The sequence below is a fragment of the Aptenodytes forsteri genome, unplaced genomic scaffold, assembly GCF_000699145.1.
Source record: "Aptenodytes forsteri isolate BGI_AS27 unplaced genomic scaffold, ASM69914v1 Scaffold149, whole genome shotgun sequence".
Lineage (NCBI taxonomy): Eukaryota > Metazoa > Chordata > Aves > Sphenisciformes > Spheniscidae > Aptenodytes > Aptenodytes forsteri.
Genome location: NW_008795560.1, coordinates 666,998 through 678,095, shown reverse-complemented (window position 1 = coordinate 678,095; position 11,098 = coordinate 666,998). Strand labels below are relative to the sequence as shown.

Genomic DNA, 11,098 nt, shown 5'->3' with positions numbered 1-11,098 from the left:
TAGTGTAAGCACTGCTCAGCAACAACTAAAACATCGGTGCGTTATCAACATTATTCTCATCCTAAATCCAAAACACAGCACTGTGCCAGCTACTAGGAAGAAAATTAACTCTATCCCAGCTGAAACCAGGACACCACATTATCCCCAAAACACAGCTCCACACAGTTCCCAGCCCACGCTGTTCCCGACCCAGCCACGGCAGGGAGCAGAGCCGTCATCTCCCTCGCAAAAGCCCCAGCAAGGCCAGCCCCGGGTGCAGGGGAGGAAGGTCCAAGTGGAGGGACAGAGGTGTCTTTGAGTAACAATTCAACCTGTTCAACAAGCTGGAAAAGAGTGGTAAAATAAATAGCTCTGTGGCTTCCAAATGACTCTCGGCTGTTATTTATAGCGCTGCGGGCACTCTGCCTCGTGGTCGTTGACAATATCCCTGTTCAGCCCCGCCGTGACTGAGCCCAGCTCCACGCTGGGCTCCCCCCTGCCCCTCCCTCCCCAGGGCTCTCTGCTCCTGGGCTTGGAGCCGTTCTCCTGACTTCTTTCCGCCGCTCGTTATTTTGGCCGTGGCTGTCATGACAAATGGCTTTGGTCTAGTTTTCGCCTCCTGGGCGGATGAATGAATTCACACTGCGGCATAGGGGCACTGGGTTTCTGCCAGCCTTGGCCAAGGCTGGGGCGATGCTGGGCATGGGCGAGCTCCCTGCCCTCAGGAAGCGGTGTGACACCAGGGCGCTTGATTTACTGATTTCCGTAGGGACTGGGATGGGTTGCCATGGAATGGTTTCTCACAGATCTCTTGGGAGGCTCTGATCCAAGAAAAGAAACCTTTCTGTGTGCCTTCTATTGCAAATGTGGGGACTCGATACATCCATCTCTCAAAGCTGTTTTTCCATAGCCATGCAAAGCACGGTCTGTGGAAGTTGGAGAGAAAGCACAAACATTAAGTGTAGCAGGGTCAGATACTGGGACACCTAAGGATGTTAGCAGCAGTGCCTGCTGAGGATTAGTACCCTAATTCAACATGTTGGGACAGTACCTACCCTCCAGAGCTTCCTTGGTTGATGCCCCAGTGCACTGCCACCCTGCAGCACATAGGGAGCTCAGGCAATCGAGGAGGATTTGGGTTTTGCTGTGGTCTCAGAGGACCAGTGTAAGTCCTGAACCCCTACATAATGTAGGGGGGAAGATGTTGCACTTGATGGAAATGATTTGGGAGAAATACTGTATCCTTGAAGGAGTAATTGGTGCATTTTGCTCATCTAAGTGTCTCCAAGTGAAAAGATGTCTCTCTAATGCCACATGTCTTAATTCTCCTCTCTCCTCCTTTTTCAGGAAGGAAGATGTCTCTATGTGATCCTGCTGATGGCCCTGTACTGGTGCACGGAGGCGCTGCCCTTGGCCGTGACGGCTCTGCTGCCCATCGTCCTCTTTCCCTTCCTGGGGATCCTCCCATCTAACAAAGTTTGCCCACAATATTTTTTAGACACCAATTTCCTCTTTCTCAGTGGTTTAATCATGGCCTCGGCCATTGAGGAGTGGAATTTACACCGCAGGATTGCGCTCCGCGTCCTCATGTTGGTGGGAGTCCAGCCAGCCAGGTGACTACGGGAGCAGGGGGATCCATGGGGGACGTGAGCTACAGGCGCTCGGGAAGTGGCTCTGCTGTGGTGGGCCGTGATGCGGGTGTCTCCCATACCAGGGGGCTGTCCACACCCCCTTTTCTCCAGCTTATTGAGTTTATTCAGCTGTTTGCCTTTGCTTGGAGGCCAGCGGAGCATGAGGAGAATCATTTGGTTCAGCCCATATTTGTGTTCCATCCAGTTACAGGATAGTCACAGAAGTCCTTTTTGCTATTAGTGTTGTTATCCCTGCACATGAGCTTTTCTTCCTATAGCTATAATATATCAGAGAACTTGCCGAACTGAAGAAATTCAGCTTTTCCTTTTTTTTCTCTTCCAGACTAATTTTAGGGATGATGTTGACAACGTCTTTCCTGTCCATGTGGTTAAGTAATACCGCCTCCACTGCTATGATGCTTCCAATTGCAAATGCAATTTTAAAAAGCCTCTTTGGGGAGAAAGACACATCTAAGGATATGAACAGGGAAAATGAAGAAAACCAAGGTAATTGAGACAGGGCAGTAGTATAAGCCAGCTGAGGTCTGCCCTGCTGCCGTCAAATATGCCCCGTTTTATTGACTTCACTGGCACAAGTACCAAGTTCCTTAGCTGCAGCTTGATCTCAGTGCTGGTCCCATTTTAATACACAGTTTGTTACCACAGTGGAAGAGTATTGGCATAAAACTCCCTTTTATCCTGCCCTTTCCTCATGTCATGCAGGAGGCAATGCTTATGAATTGTCTGGAAAAACCACGAAGTGGTGGTGCCCAGCCGACCTGCTCCATAAACCTGCTGCTGGCACAAGTTGAAGTCCAGCTCTGTGGGCACGGTGGTGATGGGATTCGTAGGGATGCCTCGCTGCGGGGATAGCCAGAGCCAGGGAGGGCTGTAGATAGTAAACCTGGGCAGATGAGTGCTACGTAATGGTGTGTTGCTGCAGGGACAGGCAAGGGACTGGCCAGGCAGTGAGAGCAGGGCAAGGGTAAGGACAACGGCCCCTCCATGGCAGCACACAGGGCTGCCGTGTGCTCGTGGACAGGTGGGTTCTCCTCTCGTTTTCCTGTTTGTTCCCCCATGAAACTGGATCCTGAGCTGGAGGAGAAAGGGTGGACGAAAGGGAAGGCTGGCAGGTTAAATACCTATTTATAAAGTGCTTTGCGATTTCCCAGCTTGATGCTACTGCTTGGTGTTGTTCCTGAGCTCGTGGACAGGCTGGGTCAGGGGTATGCGGTCAGATAAGGTCTTCCTCCAGCCCTCTCTTCACAAGTCATTTACCAGGAGTTTGGCTTCTGGCAGACAGTGATGAGAAACAGCAAAACAGAAATGAAGTCATGAAGTCCCCTTTGCAGCTATGACTGATAGTTGGAGCAGTAATCACCGCTTCTCTTTCTTGCACTAATTAGTAATTCTTCTGCCCCTGTGATTTAAAAGCAATGCCTTTTTGGTTCCCACTGAGTCCTAAGGCAGAAAAATGAGTCCCCAGAAGAAGACTCAAACATGTGCATGCTCTAATAAAGATATAATTAATCATTCATCATTAATCTCTAGCACTGTTGAGATATTTGCACTCCAGGTTACTTTATCACATTTGCTTTATGAATTTTTGACCCTTCGCATCTATTAAAATCAACCCCACTGACCTTCTTGCTATAATTTCTTATTCTGTAGAAGCATTGTGTTTTGTCAGTCTGCTTTTAACCTTCTCGACCCCATCCTCTGAAATGATTTGACTGTAGTTGTGATTGTAAAAACAGTAGAGTTTGGGAACACATAAAATCGAGGCCCCCGTTGTCCTAGACATTGGCAAGCACAAAATTAACGTCCTTGGCTCACAACGCTTCCAGTGGTGAGAGAAGCCAGAAAAGGCAAAGGGAGAGGCATGCAAGTAGAAGAATGAATAAAATGATGCTTTGCAAATATCATGTGATGGCGTGGTGATGTATTTTTCTTTTGAGGTAGAAGCTTATGAAAGTAATAAATACAAGTGAAAGAGGAGTCATCTGTAAAATGTACAACATCAAAATGCAGGTTTTCTTGTGGACTTTTTATTTGAACTTCAGTGTCCCAAGGTAGACTCATCCTTTTCTGTAATCTGTCTGAATGGATGAGAAAAGCTGAGTTCCTTGAAGGAAGCCCTAAACCTGAAGTCAGTCAAAAGTGATGAATCCGATGTTACACCTAGGAGCGGAGACGTGAAGGTGAGCTTTCTGCAGGGGGTTCCTGTCTGTCGGGTGTCACCTGCAGTCGGGGCTGGTTGCACATCTCCAGTGGGGCTGTTGCAGTTAGTTTTTTCACAGACCTGATGAAACCTGGCTGAATGTAAGGAACGTGCATTTGAGAAAAAGGTATACTCATTTCATAGTTTGCTTAATTTTTATAATCTAACTGAATTGTAATCTGTGTTCCAAAAAAACCAGGCAGATTTATTTGCGAAGGGGACTGTATGTGGAAGCAAACTTTTACAATGGCATATGATAAGGTCAGTTTGCAAATCTGCTTGGATATGCTTTAATAGCACTGTAGTAGTGTCCAGGAGGCTAAAAAATACTTGGGTGCCTAAAAAAAAGTTAAAAATATATCAAAGAATATGTAGCATGTAAAAGCATTTGATTTTCTGAAGAAATCTCAACAAGTGTATGAAACCAGCTTTGTGAAGGGCTTTGCTTACGCACACAGTGCCAGAATTAAAGTGATGTCTCTGATCAGTTGGTCGCACTTTTTTGCTTATGAGAGAACCTCAAGGTTGCAATCACTTATGTCCATGCTTAACCATGTGGGCAGCATGTTATAGATCAGTAAATATTTGCATGCTTGTGTCGTCCATAGCTAAAATTTGGTGTAGTGTTTTGTTCATTTTGACGCTCTTGGCTACTGGATGCAAGAATGCAGTTAGGTGCGCTTCGGCGGCTGAAGTCCCAGCTGGTTCTGGTTGGTCGAAGCAGGGTTATAAACTGAACACCAACAGGCTTTTTTCAACTTCCAGAATTTTCCTTTTGGAGGTGGGTTATAGATTCCCTACAATTCTGTCTGACATCTCCAGCGATAGGTGTGTGACAAGCTGGAAACCACTGTGCTATTGAGCCCGACCATCTCTCCTGCTCTCTGCCCACAAACCCATCATTGGCAATATTTCATTTCTCTGAGCAGCTTCAGTATCTCCAGGTAAAAATAATGAGAAAATATTTCCATCCTTTTTTTCCTGCATAGAGAATATCTTCTGCAAATTCAAGATAAACTGCAGTCAGTGCTTGATGTGTTTCATTGGGTCGCAGACCTGGAAATGATGTCTCTAAGGGGGCAGGTGGGAAATGTGCATTTTTGGACGCCACTGTCTGGTTTGGCTGCATAACCCCAGCCCGTGCTGACAGGGTATGGCCCCAGCACTGCTGCCTGCACCCCTCGGTGGGTGGAAATATTCCTTCTCAGGCCTTTTCAACTTTTTAGAAACAATAAAAATGTCATTAAAGCCAAACTTTTCTAGGAGAAGCCTTTCTGCCTCTAAGGTATAGGAGGTACTTGGGTGAAACGGCCACTGAATCCTTCTCATAGTGCTCTGTGAGAGGTTTGTACAGCCAGGTCCTACCTCGGTGGTCTTTGGCCTCTTCTGACTTATGGACCTGTAACAATTTTCAACTCCTTTTTACAAGTTTCATAGGAAAAGTTTGCTCTGCAGCAACTCTGGCTTTCCTTTGCACAGTTGCCTTTTGCAGACCTTCCTTGAGAGGTAGCTCACAGGTGGTCCTGGCAAGATGGGATGGGAGTTTGGGCTTAGCAGGGAAAAAATGTGAAAAATGTTAAGAGGTGGAATGAAATATGTCTCTCTGCAGAGCCAGCACTAGGCTTGAGTGGGATGGCAGTGGTAAGAGGCCTTGGGCTAAATGTGTTGGGGGATCAACAGTCAGCCATGGGTTAATGTTCGTCCTTCTAATTACATCCCTCCATCCCGTCATCGTTGGGATGAAAGCTCAGCATGTGTGCATCCAAGCCAATTAACTCCAATTCAGTAAATTAGCGATGTGTAAAACATGACTTTGCAAAACTCATGGTTCACTGAGCTGGAACGAGCTCTGTGTCTTCAGCGCACATGTGAGTGAGTCCAGAGACTTTGACCACTGGCCCATCTCCATGCACTGCTTTCGGTCTCCAGTGCATATACGGGTAGAAGAGGATCATGGTTCAGACTGAGGAGGGGTGCAAGGAAATCTGGGGACTGATGGGGTGGCAGGGGCAGGAAGCGGGCTCTGCACACGGTGGTCTGCAGTGCCCGGGGAGGTGCAGGGCACAGGCCTCTGGACCCAAAAACGTACAAAGAGCCCTAGGAAAGGCAGCAGAGCCAGCAGCGATGGGGAAGGGCCACCTGGGCTCAAGGTGGATAAAACTCACAAGTGCTCCAGTCCTGAGGAGGACTGTGGAAAATGGGGTTTAATGGCACACCTCTACTCCCAACCTCAGGAGGTCAAGCCGTGAGCCAGAACTACAAATACCACAAGCCTTAGTGTGAGATCTGGTAAAAAAAGAGTGATTGTATTGCATTTCTGTCTTTTGACTTCTGAATTCTCCCATAGGTGTGTGTGTGATAGGGTGGTGTGCACCTCCAATTTAACTGCCAAAGACAGCATTGGTTGTTCTGGTCAAAATATACCCTTTCCCCAAGTGCTCCTGAGTCCTGCTCGTGTGCCCTGTGGTTGGTGATAAGGAAGACAGCGAGGCAGAGCCTGTATGAAATATGCAGGAGGGTCCCTGGGAATTGGAGTCCTCTCGGGGTGGCCCTAAACTTGCGTTGGGGACTGGTCTCAGCCTGCAGGGTCTGTCATTTATGGAGGGGATGATGAGCTTGGGAACGGTCCTTGCTAGCGGGTTGGATTTCGGAGGACTTGGTACGAAGCCTGATCCCCAAACGCGCCCCACTCTCGTTTTTAAAGAGCGAATTACAGCTTTATGGTGACTTTGCACTAGGTGTCTGCAGGGGGTAAAATTCTCATCCCTTGGGAACAGAGCTCCACAGCAGGGCGTGCTCCTGCTGTACCTTGGGGAACGTGCCTTACGATACGTCAGGCCCAACAGTTTTTCTTCCTAAGAATGAGCTATGGTTACCCCCCAGAAAAAACCCACCCCAAACATGTGACTTGATAAGGGACAACCTGAAACTCCTGGTCATGTTAGAGGATCCCAGATTCCAACTAGTGGCAGTAGTAAAAGGACCAAGCGCCTCTGGGTGTTGGAGGAGAAGTTGGGTGCATCCCAGATTCCAACTAGTGGCAGAAGTAAAAGGACCAAGCGCCTCTGGGTGTTGGAGGAGAAGTTGGGTGCTGTGGTGAGACTGGACCAGTGGCAGGAGGAGACGGGCTCGTTCATCCCCGCCGGGCACTCCCGACCCCGTCCCTGTGGCGTGAGCTCACCTTTCGTTTGCACAGCCCCTCCTCTGTAAACGGCAGTTGTTTCCTCCGTTCCTCTGTTTGGTTCAAGGAGAATTTTCTAGATGCTTTGAACTGTTTTAAAGTCCTAATCTTTCTTTTTCAGCATCTTTACAGCAGAATAAACTTTACACTGTACCAACTGAGATGCAGTTTCTGGCAAGTACTGAGGAGTAAGTTAACTATAAAGTTTGTATTAGAGAGTTGAGAGAGAGAATTACCCCCTGAGCTAGACCAAGTTCTAGGAATTTGAAATTCAATCATTGAAATGTTTTGATTATACCAAATGTCCCAGTCACTAGCAGCCTGATGATAGAAACCCTCCTCTGGGTGTCCAGCATCCCTCTGCATGTCCAAATCATTGCAGAGATTTTCCAGCCACTCTGAAATGGGAGCCAGAGGTGTCTCCTGCTGGGGAACTGTGCCTTGGTTTTCTCAGGAGTATCAAATGTGTGAAGCCGGTGATGTAAAACCCACCAGGGTTTACACACTGGTGATGGTCCTGCTTTGATAACAACGATGGGAAGGAAGCATCTTTTCAGGAACAGATGTTTCTTTCCTCTCGGTGCTATCAATTTTTTTTTTTTTCCTTTTAGCAGTCCTTTGGACTTTATGCTAAGTGTTACAAGTTGCTGAGGGGCTGGGCAAGGCATGTGCACCCTCAGCTCCTACGGGAGGGTGCTGAGGGTGCTCTGCCCTCTGCAAGGCTGCTGGTCCCACGTGGCAGTTCACTGAGCAGACCCCTCCGCTGCACTGAGCTGCTAAGGTGTCCCTGAGGACAGTGTTAGCTTGGATTTCTAAAAACTGGGAATATTCCTTCTGTCAAGGCTCTGAAGTGGTCGCGCTGTATTTAAACCAGGGCTTTCACCGGATTCTCTTTTGGACTATTTTAAAGCAAAGATCTGACGGAGGAGAAGGAGGTTGCCAGTGATGCTGTCTCAGACTTAAAGAAGGAGGAGGAATACAAAACAAATATATGGAAAGGTTTCCTCATATCAATCCCATACGCGGCCAGCATCGGAGGTACAGCAACGCTGACGGGAACTGCACCAAACCTCATCCTTCTGGGACAGCTGAAGAGGTATGGGACTCCTGGAGAGCCCTGCTCGCCCATATGTCTGTTTGGGTGAATCCTGCAAAACTGAGATGTGTTCTCCATTGCTGTAGGAAATTCCCTTCTGTGCTGAGAACTAGTTTGGAGAATTCATGCCCTTCCAGAACATTTTGGGAAACTTTGTGAGCAGATGAAAGCAGAGAGTGGTTGCATCAGCCTTAGCTGTAATAAGCAGGATTCCGGCATACCCAGCCAGGCTGTCAGCCAAACCGGTGCATATGTGCTTCTCCTTACTGATGCTCTTAATCCCATTGAATTTAACGGGACTTGACTACATGCTTACAATTAATCTCGTACCTGTTGATGAAACAGGCCGTGTAGTGTTTTGTGAGCAATTATATCTGCCGCTGTATGGTAGAAAGAAAAATAAGGAACCCACTACTTCTGGCCTGTTTTCTTAGTCATAAAAGATGCCTGCTGTGTGCATAGGAACAGAGATTTGTGCCATCCTAAGTGCCTGCAGGTATTTCTTAACTTTGCCGGCCTCTGCAAGTAGTATGTCCAGTCTCTCTTAGGCCTGTGCAGCCTCCCAGTGAGGTTCGTGTTCAGAATTTCCAGCAGTTATTGTAGCAGGGTTTAATCCTGGGTGTTCAGGAGTATCGTTGTATGAAAGTATCAACCTCCCTGGAGAGAGATTTTCGGATCTTCCCTTGCAGGCTTCACAGCTGGGCTGGGCGAGCTGTGGGTGGCAGGGTGGCCTGCGCGGGTTGTCCCAACACAGCGCTCCCCAAATCTCCTAGTGCCCAGATAACTGCTAATGCACACAGAGGAATAGTTTTTAAATGCACACTGGCAAGTTTGTGGGATATTTTGCTGCTGATTTCAGATGTTTGTTTACTCTTAAATTGAAGGGTGTTTTTTCCTTCTTGCATTAACTTGATTTTTCCCGTTTGCTTAGTTATTTTCCAGAATGTGATGTGGTGAACTTTGGTTCTTGGTTTATGTTTGCATTTCCTTTAATGCTGATTTTTCTTCTCCTGGGATGGCTATGGATTTCCATACTGTATGGAGGAATTAACCTGAGGTACGTTTATATTCACTATACATATACGTAGTCTGGTTATACCGGCATTGTGAAATACATGTTCATCACGATTCTCATACTAAATCTACTGATATCACCCAGGATCATCTCCTGGCCGGTGGGGGTTTCATAACTAACTTCAGGATGCTCATAGTATAACAAGTCATCTATCTTCAAGAAGCTGATATGCAACTGGAAGGTTTTAAAGATATCTCATAGTTACATATACTTTAACTGAAATATGTACGTGTACAGAGTATGTATTATATATTCATTCAGTTAAAAATACCATTTTTAAAGGTTGTTTTACTGCCTGACCTGGGCCTGTGGAGGTGAGTGGCAGATTTTCATTGACAGAAGGGAAAGCAGGATCAAACTTTGAAGACCAGCATGAAATCTTGGTTCCCTTGGAATTAGTAGCAAAAATCTAGAACATAAAAGAGCCAGGATTTGGTCCTGCGGCAGAAACTTAGGTTTGGAACAGATTACTTCACAACGGGGCTTTTACAGCAACGTGTTAATCTGTAACTGAGAATAACATGTTTTTCCGGTAAATCTTTGCTGGATACATGCAACCCCTAGTGTACACTACTTAAAATGGTTGCAGCATTGCCATGCTGGTTCATTTGGAGCCCTTTTTCCCCTTCACACTCTCATACGTGATAGTAACAAACTCGCAGTCCTGCTTCCTCCAGGGACCATACAGAATTTCTAATATTTAGAAAAGTCTTTAATTGTTATTTTGAGTTAAAAATGCAAATAGAAGGGGGGGAGGGAAGAGAACAGGTGTCCAAATATTTACATTGTCTCAGAGACAGGAAAAAAATCAATGGGAAAGTTTCAATCCAGAAAATGCCAAATGCCGGTCTTTAAATTGCTCGTGGGGCTTCACGGGAGGCTCTGCGTGTTGCTCGCAGCCGCTTAGACCTGCGCCGCTCTGCATCATGTGCCCGGGGCTTGTGTGGTGCGGAGCCTGAATTCCCACGTCCTGTGGTGAGGGTTGGGGCACGGCCCCGGCGTCCTGCCAGCACGGCCCCGGGTGATCAGGTGAGGGAAGAGGTAGCTGTGCTGGCCAAAGCCCCTGGTGAAATGCAAAATTGCTCTTGTGCTTGGAGAACGTGATGCTTTTTGTTTTGTTTGGCTCATCTCTGTCAGCACGAAGCCTGGCTTTATTGGGATAGCTGGGCCAGCACAGATAACAGTATTCCCCAGTGGCGAGGTGCCTTGGAAGAGACATTACAAAGCTGGACAAGTACAGCTGAGTATCTGCAGGAGTTTGTTGGGCTGCTTTGACTGTAACGACTTGGGGATAGTGGCTGGGCTTTCTATGTATGCAAGTCCTTGGTGTCTGCAGCGCAGTACAGGCAGGTGGACATCGCTGCAATAGCAGGCCGGCTTTGCTTGAATCCAAAAGACATTAAAAGGCTTATGTATAGGGCTGAGCCGAGATGAAGCTGCCGTTAATAACCCCCCCCCCCAAAAAATAAGAAATTGAAGGGCCGGGTGTATCTATTTGAGGTTCAGGAACTTCTGAATCATCAACCATTCATAGAATCGTAGAATCATAGAATGGTTTGGGTTGGAAGGGACCTTAAAGATCATCTAGTTCCAAGCCCCCTGCCATGGGCAGGGACACCTTCCACTAGACCAGGTTGCTCAAAGCCGCATCCAACCTGGCCTTGAACACTTCCAGGGATGGGTCATCCACAACTTCTCTGGGCAATCTGTTCCAGTGCCTCACCACCCTCATAGTGAAGAATTTCTTCCTTGTATCTAATCTAAATCTACCCTCTTTCAGTTTAAAGCCATTACCCCCTGTCCTATCACTACAAGCCCTTGTAAAAAGTCCCTCTCCAGCTTTCTTGTAGGCCCCAGGTACTGATAGGCTGCTATAAGGTCTCCCCGAAGCCTTCTCTTCTCCGGGCTGAACAAC

The 11,098-nt window shown here is 47.3% G+C and overlaps 1 protein-coding gene across 1 annotated transcript in view; it reads left to right on the top strand.

The window, feature by feature from the left end:
• SLC13A3 (solute carrier family 13 member 3) overlaps positions 1-11,098 on the top strand; it is a 30,005-nt gene that overhangs the window by 9,985 nt on the left and 8,922 nt on the right. The window contains exons 2-6 of the mRNA XM_009282205.2: positions 1,327-1,592; positions 1,954-2,117; positions 7,134-7,200; positions 7,923-8,108; positions 9,040-9,165. Coding sequence (XP_009280480.1) covers positions 1,357-1,592; positions 1,954-2,117; positions 7,134-7,200; positions 7,923-8,108; positions 9,040-9,165 — 779 coding nt within the window. The 5' untranslated portion in view covers positions 1,327-1,356. The remainder of the gene's footprint in view (positions 1-1,326; positions 1,593-1,953; positions 2,118-7,133; positions 7,201-7,922; positions 8,109-9,039; positions 9,166-11,098) is intronic.